This window comes from Podarcis liolepis, assembly GCF_965112155.1.
Source record: "Podarcis liolepis genome assembly, chromosome: 5".
Lineage (NCBI taxonomy): Eukaryota > Metazoa > Chordata > Lepidosauria > Squamata > Lacertidae > Podarcis > Podarcis liolepis.
This window is the reverse complement of record NC_139556.1, coordinates 4,917,993-4,938,021: the sequence shown is the minus strand read 5'-3', so window position 1 is coordinate 4,938,021 and position 20,029 is coordinate 4,917,993. Positions and strand designations below refer to the sequence as shown.

Here is a 20,029-nt window from a genome sequence, read left to right as displayed (position 1 = left end):
TGTGGTTACTTGGGGTCAGGATGCCCAACTGGCAAATGGGTAGCACCACTGAGAGCTGGAGGAGCTTTGAAAACCACGGCAAATGAGGCCAGTAGGGTGCCAGCAGGACCATCTGAATATAGGTTCCAGAGAATTCATTCCATGAGAGGAGCAGGAGCAAAATGTACAGTAGCCCATTGGGCTACGTTGACGCCCTTCTGGTACCTCCATGTGGTACTTTGTGACATATCTTGGAAGCTGGAAATTCTGGTTTGTTGCAAAGAGGTCCACCACCAGATATCCAAACCTGATCTGAAGCTGGGCAAAAACTGACAGATGCGGAGGAAGTATGTATTCAAAGGCTGTATATCCTGTTTTACAGTTGGGAGGCAGCCATCATTATATCTCCAATAGGTCATAATCACTGAACAATACCAGGCAAAATTAAAAAGCATTTTTGGAACTTATTCAAAGAGGTGGAGTGACAATATTTTTAAAAATGATATGTTCACTTTGCTTTGAATCCAGCTAATGATTATTTTGTAGCTCTGTAAATTTGTTCTCAGATTGTCTGTATGACATTTGTTGTTGGAAACGTCCAATCTGAAAAATACTAAAGCAAGGTCAAGTAAAGCATTTTGGTTTGCATCCATATTTTCATTTGTGTTTGTTGGACATAGTACACTGGAGATTATCCAAATGATTCCCAGAAAGGGAAATAAATGCAAAGTCTTTTTATTATTCAGTTTCCCCCGGGACTTTTTGGCTCATTGCTTCCCCCACCTTAGCTCTTGGAATAGACTTACTGATGTATTGATCCTTAAGAAATAAAACAAAAAAATAAAACATGGTACTTTTTATTAGTCCAGTTTCTGCTGCCTCAAAACATAAAGTTGAAAAGCTGAACTTCATACTGTCAGCAAAACAAATCAGAGTCTATTTAAAATAGGAAATGTCTCTGTTTCTCTTAAGACTCCTTTGTATAATAGATTATGACAAACAGTTCTGAAATATTTTAATAAAAGGAATCATAAAGATGGGTTCAGTACCCACCAAGTCTCAACCAGTGGACCACAACTAACCTTCCTGCCTGTTGGATCTACTGTTCCACGTAACATTCTGTTGTCTCTTCCTTCTTCAGAGACAGAGACACATGAATGTGTGTCTAATTAGGGGCATTTACTATCTCCCATAGAAGTGAATGGTTTCCCTTGTGGCGAAAACAAAGAGGAGGCATTGGTAACACTGTATGAGGGTAGTACTTGACCTCAACCCTGGATCTACAGTTTTAAGAGCTGGGGCCAAGAATAGTCCCCATCACCTAAAAGCTGGCCTCAGTTGTGGTTTTCAAAAGGAGGAGAGCTAGCAATAGGTGAGATAAGGACCTATTGCTCTGAACCCCCCCCCCCTTGCAAATTGCTCCTCCTTGTTCTTTTGAGGCTGCAGCAGTTTCTTCCTCTTGCATATCCTGCCAAGATTAGAAGCTGGAGAGTGGGCAATGGACATCTGGGAGCTAAGCTGGTGTGTCACTGAGAAGCCCAATTTAGCTGGAAGTCTGCACGTGCCCCAAGACAATGGGTTTATTTGTGACTTTGCTCCGAACAATAAGCACGGCACTCTTGCATAGCGATCAGAGAAGCAGTTCCTTTAACAGTTGTGGACCACAGGTATAAAATTTACGGCATGTAATGCCCTAAGAGAGACTATTATGAAAATGATTTATAGGTGGTACATGACCCCTGTCAAGCTTGCAAAAATCTATCATTTGCCCGATAATAAATGTTGGAAATGTAAAGAAACTGAAGGTACATTCTTTCACCTTTGGTGGACGTGCCCAAGGATTAAGGCTTTCTGGGAAATGATCTATAATGAAATGAAAAAGGTATTTAAATATACCTTCCTGAAGAAACCAGAGGCCTTTCTCCTGGGCATGGTCGGCCAATTGGTGCCAAAGAAGGACAGAACTTTCTTTATGTACGCCACAACAGCAGGAAGAATACTTATTGCAAAGTATTGGAAGACACAAGATTTACCCACTCTGGAAGAATGGCAGATGAAGCTGATGGACTATATGGAATTGGCAGAAATGACTGGCAAAATCCGAGACCAGGGAGAAGAAATGGTGGAGGAAGATTGGAAGAAATTTAAAGACTATTTGCAGAAATACTGTAAAATTAATGAATGTTAAAATGATGTTGGACTGAAAAGAAGTGGTTTTGGTAATAAAGTTAATAAGAATAGGTAAATATAGATAGTTATACGGATGAAAATGTATAGTTATAATAGGTTAAGTATAGAGCAAAGTCAAATGAAAGAGGGTAAGGATTTGCTGAAAAGACTTGGAAAACGGGAAGACAAAAGGGGAGGTGTGAGGAGGTCAAGGAAATAAGCAAATGAGATCAAAGATGCTGAAAAATGGATTTATCCTTTTTTAAAATATTTTTTCTTTTTCTTTTTCCTATTTCCTTTTTTCCTTCTTTCTAGGTTGCCTTTTTGTCAACTTTCTTGTTAGCTTGTGTTTGTTAGCTTTTGTTTGTTTTTTCTTTATGTGTAATTTTTTGTATAATCTCAATAAATATTCTTTGAGAAGCAGTTCCTTTAAGTGTTCCCCTGCCAGGTAAAGTTGCCAAAGATCATCTCCCTAGCGGTGGTGGTGGTGGTACTGGAAACTCCCCCCCTATAGAAGCAATAACAGTGCCTGCCTAATGAGTCCCCAGAACCTTCCCTATATTGAATGCCAGCATCTCCTTTCAGACTTATATCAGCTGACATGGATGCGATGAGACTGGAAATCGGGGTATTTTTAAACTGCTTGAACTCTTGGTATCTTCTGCCATGAATACGAAGCACACAGAGGCAGGGATGAAGTGCAAATGGAGGAATTGTAGGTGTTCCACCTTCCAGAGGCTTTCCAAACCTCACTGGACTCCACTGTTTGTGGTGTTCCCTTCCCTCTCTGGGAGACAGACTGGACCTTCAAGTCAGCCTCACACCCTTCTCTAGAGGAGTGACTTCAAACCTGACCACGAGGACACCAGTTCAAACATGGGGTTTGTGTGGGCTTGGGGCAAGATGCTATTTTAAAATCTTTTTGTGTTTGGAGATAAAATCTTTTTATGTGAAAATAGCCTGAGTAACCTTCCTTGTGGTGGCCTCTGGATGGCCTCTTACTTGGCCTCTGAGGATTGCATCTGTCTAATACTGCTCACCACATTTCCATCTACAAATGAAAGAGGAAAGCTCAGTAAATCTTCCTGCTGAATTTCAAGTTTATAACCCAACCCACGTCCAATCTCCATTCCTTTTGCATAACAAGGTCTCAAAATAGTTTCATTTACAGCTGGGTGAAATAGTGAAAGGAGACAACAATATTCTCTTTAAAGAGCCAGGTTCACTAGCTCTCTGGTTTTTACGTAAAAACAAGGTGTTTTTTTTAAAAGGATTAAACAAATTTGCAGAGGACAGGGTTATCAATGGCTACAGGCTGCAAAGGCTATGTACTATCTCCACTGTTGGAGACAGTATTCTGCAGAGCCTCCAACATTCCCAAAATGAAAATAGGGACATTCTATTCTGCATCTGTATCACTGCTTCAGCATTGCATTCTGGTCAAGTACAAGTTATTAGAGGACAAAACTGCAGTTTTTAAAGCACAGAAATATTTGAATATATATATTGTGTTTAGGGAAGCCCGAGAGGAAAAGAAAACCCCAAATCAATAAATGCAACTAACTACCGTATTTTTTGCACCATAACACTCACTTTTTTCCTCCTAAAAAGTAAGGGGAAATGTCTGTGCGTGTTATGGAGGGAATGCCTACGGGTGGCATGCCTACGGATTTTCCTCCTCTAAAAACTACGTGCGTGTTATGGTCGGGTGCGTGTTATAGAGCGAAAAATACGGTATATACAGTGGGTTTACGAACTGAATCCATTCCGGAAGTCCATTCTTAAACCAAAGCGTTCTTAAACCAAGGCGTGCTTTCCCATAGCAGTGGGGACTCAATTTACAAATGGAACACACCCAACAGGAAGCAAAACTTGTTCTGCTTCCAAGGCAAAGTTCAGAAACCAAAACACCTATTTCTGGGTTTGCAGCATTCTTAATCCAAGTTGTTCATAAACTAAGCTGTCCTTAAACCAAGGTACCACTGTGTGTGTGTGTGTGTGTGTGTGTGTGTGGAGACTATGCAATGACATAATGCACTTATGAGTATTTTAGAAGCATGATAACTTTGAACAACCATTATTATTGTGATTGTGCAGGTGTATGATATGGGGTGTCCCAATGTTTATTTTGGAGTCCAGGGACATATACACTTTTGAATTCCGGGCAGGGGTGCCAATCTTGGGGGCCCCCAGGGGTAAGCACCACTCCACATACTTGAGCACAAGACATGACATGGCACACACACAGCATTTGAATGACAATGCCCATCAACTGGGAGGGGGGCTGGCCCCCTTAAATATTTTATTGGGGGTGTTGCGAAGGGACCTTGGCCTCTAGCAGTTGGCTCCTATGGTTCAGAGATATACAACTTTCCTTTTTTTAGTGTTTCAAACTTCTGAGCAACTTAGGAATGTGTAAGCAACTGCAGCATGCTGCTGCTGGGGTGAATCCTGGCTGAATCAGCTGCAAAGACACCCCCACTCCAGGCCTCCCCTCCCCTAGCTACAGTGGTACCTCAGGTTAAGAACTTAATTCATTCTGGAGGTCTGTTCTTAACCTGAAACTGTTCTTCACCTGAAGCATCACTTTAGCTAATGGGGCCTCCTGCTGCCACCGAGCCGCTGGAGCACGATTTCTGTTCTCATCCTGAAGCAAAGTTCTTAACCTGAGGTACTATTTATGGGTTTGCAGAGACTGTAACCTGAAGCGTCTGTAACCTGAGGTACCACTGTACTCTGGGACCTTCCTTCACCCAAATGCACAAAATGGGGAGACTCGTCAGATTTCAGAAGGCGCCACCAATTTAGCTCATGGGAGAAATCAATGTCTTTTTCCCATCCAAGTGAGAAGCCAGGCAGGAAAGGGCTTTGGAGGGAGGCGTTTTTCCTCCGGAAGACCCCTCCCCACCTCCCCAAATGCCCCTACACTCCAGGAATCTAGTCTGGTTCATTTTCAGCCACAGAAAGGGACAAGCTGCAGGATCAGATCTCTCTGCATCTTTTTCAAAGAAGGACCCAAAGAGGAAATGCCCACAACACACCTCAGTGACACTGGAGGTTCCCAAATGAAACTGGCAAGGAAAGGTGAGGCAGCAGTGCAAACAAACTGGGCCGGGACCTAAGAGGTTTGGACGCAGAGCAGACCCTCCCCATTGTGCGCAGTGTTGCTGAGCAGCTGGTAAATCTGTGCAAATGAGAAGCTGAAGTAGGTTGCTGCTTCTCTCTTTCCCTGGCCAGGAGATGGAAGGAGCAATGAATGAAAAGGTGGGGAAAGATTTGGGTGGGGTTTTTTTTACAAGGAGTGGCAGGGAAGGCTTGCAACTGGGAATTTGGGACTCGGCATGACAAAGTGAGAGGCCATGACGGCTTAAGGATTTTCATGAAGGTCCTAGCATTTTCAGGGCAGTTGGAGACCATGCAAATGCCAAAATGGGCAGGGGGGGGGTGGCTCCTGTGAGGACAGGAGGCTGGACTAGATGGGCCAGATCAGTCAGCGCTCTGCTTATGTTCTTAATCTTTTTCTTTTGAGGTTGGAGACTATTCTTTGCTTCAGCTCAATTGCCAATTCTTCCTCCCCATACATTCAAAAGGTGAGACTTAACAGTTGTTTTTCTTTTTCATGCTTTGGCCGACTGCAAAACCTTTAAATATTTTTTAGGTGGCCTTTCATTTTGATTTTTCTAAAAAACATAAACACTTTAAAGGAGAAGATTTTTCTGAAATCCTGCTCTCTGACATGTTAGTTTTCCTTGAGCAGGCTCTGTGTCTTTCCATACATTTGCAGCCTATATCTGACTGCCTGAATAGCCCTTTGCCTGCATTCGGAAGGGGAACAATCTCAAGTGAGCTGTGCCACCTACTTTTCCTGAACATGTAAATCAGAGTTCCACAAATTAAAGCAATTCTTTAGCTGCCAAATAAAGCAGAATTAAAATAAACAGAAGCTGTGAACTGGATAAAAACAGATGCAAAAATACATAAACAATATGAACAGCTACCTCATCTCTCAACAAATATGTAATTAAATGTTTCTGAAACAGACTGTGGGAGGATTAAAACACCAAAAATAACCTGCCACAAGTCTCTCCACAGCACTTAAAAAATGTCTTGGCCACGAGTTAACACAGGGGGAGGCCCGCAGGAGATTTATAAACTGACATGGCCAGGAACCTCAAACCACTCTTGTTCCTTCCATTTAAAACAAGAGGCACCAATGACATTATGTCAGTAAGGAAAGAAACAAAATACAGGTGATTCACACTTTGTTGATTCCTTGATCTCCATTAGCCTTCTGTCATTCAGCAGAAGCAGCAGCAGCAGTCATGTTGACTGCTTGAGTTCACCAATTAAAAACACCAGACAGGAGCTAAATTATCCAAGAAACCACCTGTTTTTGTGAGTCAGGTGCTATTAACAATATAGCTGCTATTGGTCTGGAAGCCCGAAGTACCTCAGGCATGAAACAGGAAAATACTTGCAATTCATTTCTATGTTGTACCACTACGAACCAATATGTCTGCATTTTCTGCAGCTTTTTGCGGCTTCTGTTGTTAAATGTTGAGGTTCCCCCGGCTGAACAAAAGAGAGATGCTGTGGAATTTGTGCTTCCTGTCAGGCTGCCATTTGAAGCCGCAGGCGATGGTCTCAGCAGTTCAGCTACTCTCTGCTATTCTTAGACAAGTCACGTGGCAAGTCTTCAAAACATGTAATTTTTTTGACTAACAATATTTCAGGTAAATATTATTTCCCATGCGGGTGCTTTTTCATATAATGGCTCCTCAAGTATATATTTTTTTTACCGAAGTCACTGTCATTCTCTCTTTCATCACATTTTCTTACATCATGTTCTCTTTCATCATATTTTTTAAAAAAATACACGTTCCCCCACCTTAACCCCTTTATCCTCATAAACAACCCTGTAAATTAGGTTAGGCTGAGAGATGGTGTCTGGCTTAAACATCGTGTTCTATTACCCTGAACTGAAGTCTCTGTCACCTTATTGTGCAACATCAGGGATGAGATTATTCTTACAACTGCCAAGCCTCCCAACTTGCTCTTATCTGTCAAACTAAATCCCCAGTGCTGTTTCTGCCCACTCAGGTGGTGCTGTCTGTGCCAGCCTATGCTCAGCTTTCTTTCTTTTTATTTTCTAAGGTCTTTCCCACACATTCTATAAAGAATGGGGAAAGGAGGAATTGTTCAATGCTTCAAAATACCCCCCTCCCCATTTAACACTTCACACAGTCTGCAAATATTCAAAGTGTTCCGATGCATTCATTAAATAAAAGACTTCTATAGTTATTGCAATAATCAGAAAAAAGTAAAACAGTGACTGTGTTCTTGATGCTTTGAAATTAACCCCCTAAAGGACATACAACAAGCACATTTTTCTTTTCACATTTCCTTCTTTGCTCTCTGAAATATAAATTTCCCTTTGTGGGATGTTCAAAAAGCATATAACTTTGAAACAACTTTTCCATATCAAATGAACCTGTGCACCTTGTTCTAGCAATGGCTGTGAAAATCATCTCATGTCAACTGAAGCACAGAAACAGACCAAAGTGAGATTAAATTTGGGGTGGAAACAAGGCTTTCTACAAGATTTCTTGAAGTTCCATCTCAGAGTTCTGTACAGGAATATCATGTACTATACAGTTCACTCTGCAGATGAATAGTCCGCAACTTTTGGGAGTGGTTATTTAAGTGTATGGGCTGTCAGATGTATGCTTTTTGCAGGGTTTGTATTGCTACGTCAAGCTGCTTCTTGGCTGGGCTTTTACGCTCTCACACGGGGCCACTCATTTCTTTATTTATAAGAGTATTTCTAAAGCCCCAACTCATATGAAAATAGCTTGGTGGTATCCAGTAAATACATCCTGAGCTCAGTTCACAGGATCTCATAAGTCATTCTTGTGCAGAGTGATGGATGAGGACCTGTGAGACCTAGGTTCTAATACCTTTCTTGACCATGAAGCTCAAAGGGTGACCTAGGACTAGTCACTATCTTTCAACCCTACACAGGGTTGTTGTAGAGATGAAATGAGGAGAACCATGCAAGGCTTCCCCCCCTCTTATGCACAATCAACTCGCATCGAGTTGCATGGGACCTCAGAATGTAACCCCCGCCTGAGTGGGGAGTCACCTGAGAACCACCTTGAACTCCTTGAAGGAAAGGTGGGATATAAATGTAATAATAAATAAATGGGTTTTTCCAATTAGCTTTGCTGAGATACTACCAAAAACCTTGGTGTCAGCATGGATCAAAAACTGAACAGCAAGATTTGCAAACCTTATCCAAGAATGCCAGATATTAACTGAAAATGAAAACCTAAAAGGTGAGAATCCGGTCAACAGGTTGCTCAGTGGTACCTCAGCAAACTAAGCACCCATGTCTCACTTCCCAAATTTGAAACATACACAGACATTTGCTTATTGAGAGCACATAATTTCCCTATGGGTCTTAAACTGAGTCTTAGGCAAATGTTTAGCCTTTACATCAAGACCTAGTTCTTTTTAAAGGAAGGAGATCCAATAGGCTACAGCTAGTTAGGTGATATTCACTGAACACACTCAAGACTTTCAGCGTTCTTGCTGCTTTAAACAACTGGAACATTTTGCTGGTTCTACCTGTAAAGCACCTTTTTCTTGCCCTCAACTGGAGTTGGGTTTAACATCCTATCTGAATGTTACATATATTCTGAGAAAAATTATAGCATTGAATTATAGCAATTTCTCTACAAAATATCTCTGCCTCTATGCTAGATATAAATCTTATGGGCTTGTATTTCTAGCACTGAATGATTTAAACTTATCACATTACTAATTTAAAAATAAACAAAAATAAACAAGCTTTGGTAAAAGGAGAATTACCTTGGCAGGTTCGTTCATCTGTTAGTAGCTTATATCCCTTCTGGCAGCTGCACTCAAAGCTGCCCACGGTGTTTCGGCAGAAGTGGTCACAGCCACCATTGTTTACCAGACATTCATCTATATCTGTTAGAAACAAGAGAGAAAGAAATTGAACCAAAAATCAGTAATATATCTTCTTCCTGGGGGGTGGGGGAGGTAGAAAAGTAATATTTTGCCAGTTCACACAAAAATCTGAACTTAGATTATCACTGGCACTATACTTGCCCACAATGCTACTAGGATGAAGGAGGGGGGAAGTTTTAAAGAATATTAACTGGCTATGAAATTAGTTGTGTGAACTTCATCAACATAACTATGGCAAAATGAGGGGGGAAATGTTGAGGAAAACAGCTGTAGAAAAACTGAATTGCTGTTCAGCAATCATATTCCACCCTGTAAGTTCATAAATTCAGTGCCTGCCAAATGTTCCACAATGATTAAAAAAAATTAAAATAGTACAATTACTTTTCTTTATCTTTCTCTCTACTTGAACAAACTTAACTTGGAGGCCTTAGTATTCATTGTCATTTCAATCTCAATATACCCAAGACGACACCTCTGCTTTCTGTCTCCACACCCTCTACTCTCTTAATTTTTTAACTGTTGTCACCATCCACTTTGCTCAACAGTGTGTGGCCTTGCCTTTATCCACTCTCCACCCCCAGTCCTTTGCCAAGTCAAAATTGCAAAAATACATCCCTTACCCTCTGTCCTGCCAGCAAAAACCACTGGTTCCTTCCATAGTTCTCTCTTCCCTAGATTACTGCACTCTTCTCCTCTTGGGTCGTCCTACTGTCTCACCTTGATCCCCTCAAATCTATTTAGCACTCTTCTGCTAAACCCTTTCACTAATCCCATCTCCATGATCAACTTGCATCCCTTTTAATATGCTTACACTGGCTCCCTACATAATACCAGACCGTTGTTCTTATCTTCAAAATCCTCTATAGCCTTGCAGCCTTCGCCTCTCTTCTCTTATATCCCTATATAACCCTAAACCTTGACCAGTTCTACCATCCCCAGCCATCCAAAGTTCTCCTGCTTCTGTCTGCAAAGACATCACCCTTCCTCCCCTGTATTCCTAGAACTCCTTCCCAGAACACCTCCATGACGCTATCAACACTTTTGCTTCTTCCCCACAACCAGTCTACTTTTTCCAAGAAGCCTTTGGCACAAACCTTAGGAACTGCAGCTAAGCTTGCAACATATAATAGCACATATAATAGAACAATAGTATAGAATTCTCTCTTCTTCCCCCTAATTTGTTGTTTCCTCTGTGTCAAACTTTAGACTGGAAGCTTCATAGGCCAGTGACCTGTCTTATTCTACGCAACGTACCACATACACTGATAGGCACTGCAATCCCTATTCCGATCTTTTAAAACACATAAAATGCCAGCAGTGAGAAAAGAATAGTGTAGGTTTTATTTGCTCTTGGCTTTATAAAATGCTTCATCATAGCCGCAGTCAAATAAAAGAGAGAGCCTTCCACATACATTTCAATAACCTATAAGAAACTCCTTTTCTGACAGCATTCAGCAATTGGTGGTTGCCCTCACAGTGCTATGATGCCAACATCATATTAATATTTGTGCAATTCTTCTGATCTCCCTTTTACAGCTGGAAACAGAGGTGTTTTTTCTTATCATATGAAGGAAATAAGGTGCAAAAAATGTTTATGCAGAGCCTAGATTGCAAACAGGCATTGTCTATAAAGAGAACTATTTGCAAACTAAGATCAAAGCATAAAGTTCCAAACTGACTATGTTTGCCACAGCTGCACTAGCTCAACATGTATGCAATCTAGTCACACAACACTTCTTTTTGGTGTCACTTTTGAATTTAGAAAATATCCAGGAAGATTTGGAGGAGATTGCATCAGTTTCAAAATGTTTAGCAAAAAGATGGGCCATAGTTGAAAGCACACAATTCCATTGCATTATAAACAGTCTAGTTCAGCATTCATAATTGCAAATACGAGCAGTTCAATATTTCTGGCAGATAATTGTTTAGACATTAGTAAAACAAAAAGTTTCAACATAATTTTTAAAATGTTATAAGAAAGAAAACTTGTGTTGTCCAAACCACCAAAGTATCTGAATTTCCCCCTCCTTTATTGGTGTATGCCACTGTAAAACTATGTAAACATAGATATCACCTTCTCCTTTATGGACTCCTCTGCACAACGGAGTAAACAACTGGTGATCTGCTGTAGCAGCTTTGGTTGAAGTTAGGCTTCACAGAATCATAGAATTGTAGAGTTTAGTCCAGCCCCCTGCAATGCAGGAATTTGCAGCTGTCCCATCCAGGGATTGAACCAGCAACCTTGGTGTTATCAGAAGATTGGTTGGGAATGCCCTTCATCATTGGTGACACACAAGAGGCATCATTTTTCTAGAAGATGCTGACTGACCTGATTTTAGATGGCCTTACCTGTCTAATTATTTGCTTGGGATTGCAATTTGTTTGATAAGGTGTTTGTACTGTTTTAATATATGTTTGGTGACATGTGTATTTTTATTTGATTATTTTGCAAATTGACCTCTTACAGGACCACTGTCCTGGATTTCTTTCCTGGGTTTTAGCTACTTTTCTGTGTCTTGTATGTTGTAGTCACATTTTTTGTATCACACCTGCTTTAAACGTGTGGTGAGCTGTTCTGAAGGTCCAAATCACTTCTGTGTCAGGATATTTTTCAAAACAAATAAATGAAAACAAGAAAACCTAGTTCCACAAATATTTATTCATTTATTCCACTTATAACCTGCTCTTCCACCCAAAGGTTCCAGGGTAGTCAGTACAAAAGAGAATTCAATACAAATATACTGAAATATAAAACATACACTATTATATAAAACCATAGGACCAATAAAAAAACAGCAACCCAGCAGCAGAAGAGACCAATTTTCACTTCAGCCTTCCCCAAATGCCTGAAGGAAAAGTTATGTCTTAAGCTGACGCCGAAAATTAATTAATGTGTGGGACAACTGTGTCTCCAAAGGGAATGAGTTCTGCACCTAACAGAGAAATCCTTCTTCTGAGCTGTCACACTATGAATTATCGTTATTGATGGAATTACAAGCAGGGCCTCTCCCATGGATCTAAAAGCACAAGTCAGCAGATAATGGGAGGGGTGCCCCTTTACACACTAAGAACACCACCTTAAATTGGGCCCAGTAGAACATGGCAGCCAGTGCAGAGCCTTCAGGACTGGTGCCACATGATCCAAATTTGCAGTGCCAGTCACTAATCTGGCTGCCATGTTCTGCACTAGCAATAGCTTCCAAACTATCTCAAGGGCGGTTCCACAAACAGCACGCTGCAGGTCTAAATTAGAAGTCACCAGAGCATGTACTACTGTGGCTACATTAATCGGGTCTGGCAAAGTCCATAGCCCATAGAATAATGTGACTTTTTAGATGTCTCCAAAATCAAATGGCTAGGGAAACTTATCTGTAACTGGACTGAATTCAATTTTTAATTATGAAGGGATGGATTCTGTTGCATCTTTTTTTACAGTCCTGTGTAGTCCCACCATGGGTAATCAAATGGATAATACATGTAATAAGGCAAAAATGAAAAACAGTAAAAAGGTCAGTTCCTGGTCATGGTCATTTGTGTGCTGGCAAAGTCTTCATGCAATGATACGCAATTTTACAAATGAAACACTCTTGTAAAAAATCCAATGGGGTAGATTGATGTAGTTTTGGAGCAGTTGATTTTCTTAACATTTCCTTTACATTTCCAACATTTATTGCTTACCTTATACATTTTAGCCAATTTAACAGGTGTAATATACAGTTGATTTCCATGTGCACAAGCAAATGTGTATCTGAATGTTCATTTGCACCTGCATGTTTACCCTTTTATGGTTAAGGTTTTAACCTGTTCTGAGTTTCAAGGGGTAGGATCAAATCTCAGGACAAGTGGCCCGAATCACAGGGCAGGCTATTTTCTGCTTGGCTTGATGAGAACTTTGGCCACATCCCATGCCCAGCAGGCTCACAACCCTGAAGAACTAGGCACAGCTGACTTCCGCCTGCTAAGTGCTGAGTCTGCAGAAACACATTCCCAAGGCAAGACGTCTCCATGACTACGCAAGACGTGTCCACAGTTGCAACTGCAAGTCCAGTTATGCTGAGCAGGCCTAAACTCGAGATAAGGGTCAGTGAATACCTGTCTTGAAGCCAAGTGGAAGAACCTGATTTAAGCATGCCTTGATCACATGCTTTCCTGGCCAACAGTGACACAGAAGTTCACGTGTCTCTGTGTTTGCTACAATATGCAAAGTATAAATGCTTTGGACCTGCTTTGTCTGGGGCTTGTTCCTTCTGGAGTGATCCATAACAGGACTCTGGACTGCAGCCAGAATAAACTCTTCTTTTACCTTTCCACCTGCTGTATCTGGTTTTATGGGATGGGATGGGACAACGTTTGGACTTTTGTTCTAATAACATGTTGATGATACACCCTTCCACTGCACCTGAGGGCAGCAGGCTAATTTATGGGAAACAGGTCAAGGGGCACACACTGCTGTTCAGCGTCTTTCTGCTGCTTCCTGTCCTTTGGCATTTGCCTCATTTTGCCTAATGATCTGACTGGCCCTGGTCCACTGTAGAGCAATCCAAACCCCTTTTGTATTGGGCTGTAGGGTTACACTGGGTGCGGGAGCCAACCAAGATGACCAAGGGTCTGGAAACCAAGCCTTATGAGGAACAGTTGAGGGAGTTGGGTTATGTTTAGCCTGGTAAAGAGGAGACAGGAAATATGATAGGCTGTCATATGGAGCAAGCTTGTTTTCTCCTCCTCCGAAGGCTAGGACTTGAACCATGGAGTCAAGTTACAAGAAATGAGATTCTAACTAAACATCAGACAGAACCTTCTTGTCAGGAGTGCATGCAGGAGCCAGGCCCTGTGACCGGTAAAGCTTCGCTGGGGCTTTCCTAAGTTTCTTCTGAAGAGGCAAGGTGCAGCCGCACAGGTGAGGCCGACTGGTAACTCACAGCACCTGGTGGCAAGAGCCAGGAAGGGATATAAAGTCAGCATTTCCCTTTGGCTCCTTGTCACAGCAACACACTTCCTGCCTTGCTGTGGTTTTTTAAAAAAAATAATATTTATTACTTTTTCAACAATTTAAACACTACAAAAAAAAGAACGATACAATACAATACAGAAACACTACATAACACTAACACACTAAACTAACAAAACAAAACAAAAACAATTTAAAACACATCAAACAATTTCAGTATCTTATCTTTCATTCACTTATTTCAACGACCTCCTCACACCTCCCCTTTTGTATTCCACTTCTGTTAATTATTTCAGCAATTCCTTTCCATCTTCCTCTGTTTTCTATCCTATAGTTATCTTAACACATTCTAACCTTATTTTTTCCTTTAATATTCTATTAATCTATTTATACTTAATTCCTTATAACATTTCTACTAAAGCCATATAACTTCATTCCAACACCTGCTTTGCTGTGTTTGGCTTCTTGACTCCTTGCTTTCTGATCCTCATACCCTTGGCTCCTTGACTCCCGTTTTCCTGACCCTCGGACCCTTGGCTTCCTGACTCCTGGACTCCTGTTCCTGCTCCCACCTTGCCATCTTGCCCCCGGTCCCAACGTCCTCAGCCAGGACTTCAACCGCCCATAAACCGGACCGTGACGCTTCTGAAAGTAAGAGCTGTCTGACAGTGGAATGGACTCCCTTGGGAGGTGCTAGACTCTCCTTCCTTGGAAGTTTTTTTAAAAACAGGTTGGATGGCCATTTGTCATGGATACTTTAGTTGAGATTCCTGCTTTGCAAGGGGTTGAACTAGATGGCCCCTTCCAACTCTACGAATTTAAGATTTTATGATATTCGTTGGTATAAACTGACAATGTTCCATGAAAGGAATTACTAATTAGACAGCAACTGAAAAGGCTTGGATCAAAATTGTAAATGGGGCTATGTGAAACTAAGACCTTTAGAACGGGGGGAGGTGGAAGTTGTTAACTGCAAAAACATTCTGAGCAATATAAATAACACTACGTCTCAGTTTGCACGTATTTCTTTCCATGGCTGTAGTGAGACTGACAAGGCATGTAAAAATTATTTCACTCTATGGAGGGCAGACTGTTGCTGCATTTCACTTGAAAAGGAACAGGATCCAAGTGTATCACCTCTAACCAAGTCAATGGCCCCCATTATTTTTCTTTCCATAGCTATAAATAAAAGTCTTGTTATGAGACATGCGAAAATGAATGATCCCACAGCATGAAAGAATCTGGACCTCGTTTATCTTTGTGTAGTTTGGAATCCAGTTTTATCATAGTCAAAATATAAGGTTTACTAAGTCATTGTTTTCAACATATACCTGCCCCTACAGCCATAAATTCTCATAATGGCAAAAGGCAGAAAACCAGTTCTTAGGTCTTGTTCACAAACACATATTCATCATTGGATTACAAAAACAGATTACTCGTGTGTGAATGGCCCTTTACAGATGACACCCCACAACTAAAGCTTTCATTTCAAGTATTCATGGAAGTGTGAGTCACATGAATGTGTGAACCAGTCCCTTATTTCATTCATATATACGAGCTGAGATCGTTTTGTTCCCCTTGTGACTATATGAAGTTACAAGAATATTGTTATTGCCTGACAAGCGTACATAAGTAAATAATGCCATGTAAATAATCATCATAAATCATAAAGCTCTTAAGATGAGGGTGATGAGGAGACAAAGACAACAGGCTGATAGCAAGAAGGACAGGGAAGTTTAACAGGGGAAGGTGAACAAGTTAGATATACATTAACTTTAGGAAAACATTTTGTTGTATGCATAACAATGCTTTGAAAATGTGTGCATTGCAAAGTTAGAGGAATGTTGGCGGCAAAAAAAAGGGGGTTCTGAAATGCAGGGCTGGCTTATGCCTCAGATAATACTCTATTGTTTCAGAAGCTTTAAACAGACGAACATAAAACCTAGGTGTCTTAAGATAAGTTGCATGGCTGCACATTGACAAGAAGGAAGCGACAGTTCTTTTTTTTTCGTTTCAATGCCATGCCAGGAAGATTTGCTCAGTGTAATTGATGACAGGGGTTCTCAAATGTCTGGGAGGACCTGGTTTGCATCAGACTTGTGTATGTGTGCTTGTGTATGTGGGTGTGCATGCAAATTCATGCACAAGTCCTATAAAGTGTTCCAAGTCTGCAAAGAAATGGTAAGGAAGACATCATACATTATGGATTTTTCAGGATCACTACTCACATTAAAGTGGTGCCTTTTCCGTCTTTTGTTCAAATAAATGCACACTTAATTTACAGCCCTGGCAACTAAGGATAGAAATAAATTTTACATGTACTTCCACAATATTTTTTTGAGGGAAATGTTTTGTTTTTATAACATGGAGTCACAGAAATGGTGATCTGAAGTGGAAGTTCAACATTGCCAGGGGTACAATAGGGGGTTATTTAATCTTTCCCCATGGAAAATCACTCTAAGCTGTTTTTACTACCTCTCAGGACAAGATATCACAACTCACACATTTTCCTCTATGGGGGTAAAAGCAGCTGAAAGGGGAGTGATTCTCAACAAGCCACATGCAACTACGTAAGAGGAGAGTTCTACCAAAGCACTGTAACACGGAGCTGGGGGTTAAAGAGCGATTTGTCAGTATAGGAGTGATAACCAATGATGGCAGCAAGTCTGTCCCATCACACAGAAAACAGGGGAGGGCATGCAGCTGAGGAGTGCTAAACCTTACTCCTTAGTTTGGCTCCACAAAGACCACGCAGAGAAAACTCTATTAAAGCCTCTGTTGCAGTTTATGTGGGAGTGTGTGTGGTTAAAGGGCCATTTGTCTGTTTCACAGTTTAGGTGAGAGCGGTGGAGGTGTCTAATCAAAGGGGGCTGAGAGATATTCCTTGTATCAGAGACTAAACTGAAAGCCAGGAATGGCTGCTACAAGTTAGGCAGAGTTACGTTGTGAAGCCCTGAAACTGGAAAAAGCAACAGTTTGCAAGATTCATCTCAAATTATTACAGAAGCATCACACCATTAAAGCATCACACCATTTACTGATGATGGATAAGTGGGATTAACAATAACAACGTTATTTTACACACTTCCTCTACAGAAGCATATTGTGGCTTTTGCCATTGCTTTTGGAGGTGGGTGGGGAAGAATAAAGGAAGCAAGAGAAATAACCTAGCTGACTGCATTTTCTCATGCTCCTGCTTTCCATCATTCCACTTGCTTCTTGCCTCAAAACCTGCCAGTGGCTGTGTAAGTGATACTACTACTTCATCCAAGGTTCTCTCTAATGAATATTTTTTTCCTTTTCAGAAGGCTACATTCTTTTCTTCCACAGGAAAGGTCCTGCTACATCTAGTATAGATTTTTGAAAGCGATTTGTCTGTCTATCTGTTCTCTATACATCCAAGGACCTCCCAAGATATGGTCGCTAGACGTGGCAGATTCCCAAGGTGAGGGTGGTGCTCTGTGTCAACATTTGGACGCCATATTTAATCAAATGGCAGACTGAAGCATGACTTTGGCATAGGTTTGGCAAAACTGTGACTGTTCTGTTGGCACGGGTTTGGCTGTCTGAGATATTACTGCCAACTTTGGCACAAGGGTTCCTGAGGTGGGGGTGGGGGTGGGAAGCAGACTGCAACACCATTAGGATTCCAGGAGCCATACTGAATCAAGATGGCAGACCGAAACATGACGTTGCCATGACTTCACCCAATTTTTGGCATGATAGGTCCAAACTCGCAAATTACAATATCTACTTTAAAACCACAATATTTTTTGGCTTCTAAAAATTCCCATGCAGTATGGAGCACCCCCACATCATTACAATATAAATCAGGGATGACACCCACAAACAGTGAGCTCAAAATATGATTACTGACAGAAATGGCAAAACCAAAGTTTCCTCCTCTGGAGAAGAAAGTTCACTGAGAATTGCTCACAGTCGTAAAAGAGTGAGAGACAACTAGAAAAAACAACAACACAGAAAATTGGGGTGGGGAAAGTGGAATGCCCAGGCTGAGCTCCTAAAATATTACATTTACTGTGGAGGTTACATTCCAAGGCACCACACATTTAAGTGAAATTGCATATTTTCGCAACACCATTGAAAAAGCCCGCAAACACTCACTCCCTTTTGTGACATTTTTGTGTCACTTCTGGGTTCGGTGCGATGCACATGTGTGCAGTTGTGCACGTACTGAATGTGTGTAAATGGGGGATTCCCTGTATCTTGGAGGATGTCATGGCTGGCTAGCAGCGACTGTGAACAGAAACATTTCCTCTAAGAAAATCTCTCCACTCTGACACACACACCCCTGCAAAGATCCAGCCGTTCTTATTCACCTAGTCTGGGTCACAAATAAGCATGAATGCATTTATTTTCTGTCTTTCTTACAGTTTGGTTTGCTACGGTACCAACCTTCTGTTTCCTCCCCACACCGCAAAATCTAAATAAGTTATTAGTATGAGTGCACATTAAAAACCTGCTAAAATTTAAAAGGTGCCTGTGCCTTTAAAAGAATGTGGAATAATCTGCATGGTTTTTTAATTCAGATTTTTGTTCAGATTAGAAGCGTGAAATACATCACATAAGATTTTTTAGAAGCAGAATGCACTAGTTAGGCTCTGAACCCAGATTCCCCAAGCCGTTTTAGTCAGGAATTTCCAAATTTTGTCACAGTAAACTTCCTCAACTCAAGGAACAGCATTGAGAAGAAAGAAAAAAAGAAATATTCAATCCTCTAACACAGGATCTATTCATATAGCCATTCTTAAGGTAGAAATCTCTCTATTAGGTAACCTTTTCTTCAATATTTTCTTATGATGATCTTGTGAAAGCGTCCCTTGTGCAAATGCTAAATTTTCCCGTATCCTCCAACTGAGGATGTCAATTTGCCGGCACTACACACTGTAATGCCAAACAGCAGAGAATGCCAACTAATGAGGGAGGCACAAAGAGTGCTACACAAGCCCATGGCTTGTTTTAAGTTACCACCCTAAGGGATCTCAAGAATACAAAATGACAACAATAATCTGTGTCAAATTACCCGTAACATGGGGATGTAGGGAGGCGAGAAAGTGGCCATATTACACCACTGATGTAGATATTGAGGATTTGTAGTTCGTTTTGCCTTTGAATTCCATCATAAATTGTGCTTAATGTGCCTTGGGCCATGGCTTGCTTAACCAGTAAAGTGGGAGTTCCAGATCAGGCTCCCCAGAATCAGTGACTTCAGCTGGAGTCTTAAGTGATACAGGTAGAAAGTCTTATTATTTCTATACTGCTTAATTGTCAAAGTTTCTAAGTAGTGCACACAAAGATTACAAAAAAGCACTCAGTGGATAAAATCGCTGTAAAACTTAGAACTTCCTTCATTCAGAGACATGGCAATAAATCTAAAGCTTGGCCTCTGCGCCAAGTTCAAGATTCTGGTGTAGAAAGCTCTACATTGCTTGGGACAAGGGGACTTTCCCCACGATATATCAGACAAGCACCATTTCTACTGTCTTTTCAGCACCATGAAGGTTTTCCACTTTCAACAACCCCTTTAAGCGGAGATTTTTAAAAAATCAAAATCGGTATCTGTATCGGATTTGAATTTTGTGTGTGTGTAAGAAATTGTTTTCATTGCAAGCAATTGTTTCATATATCTTTTCACTGTATTGTGAAATTGCTTCGGGATGCTTCATCGCAAGTGATTCATAAATGAAATTAATAGTAACAACAATAATAATAGACATGTGCAAAGGGTACCAAAATAATTTTGCACAATAACTTGTTGGGAATGGACACTTGCTTTTGAATCAAGTGGGATTGATCAGCAAGGACCAATAGTTTAAAGTACATTGATTCCCTTTGTTTGCCTATGTGCAGTAGCATCTTTCACTGGCGCATCTGAAGGTGCCCTTATGTTCACTTGCGCTTCCTCTTTAATATATTTTT

General features: G+C 40.9%; 1 protein-coding gene across 6 annotated transcripts in view; it reads right to left on the bottom strand.

Moving 5' to 3' along the window:
• Positions 1-20,029, bottom strand: part of SCUBE1 (signal peptide, CUB domain and EGF like domain containing 1) — a 193,241-nt gene that overhangs the window by 33,810 nt on the left and 139,402 nt on the right. For all 6 annotated transcript variants that reach the window (XM_083503331.1, XM_083503332.1, XM_083503336.1 and 3 more), the window contains one exon: positions 9,019-9,141. In XM_083503331.1, coding sequence (XP_083359457.1) covers positions 9,019-9,141 — 123 coding nt within the window. The remainder of the gene's footprint in view (positions 1-9,018; positions 9,142-20,029) is intronic.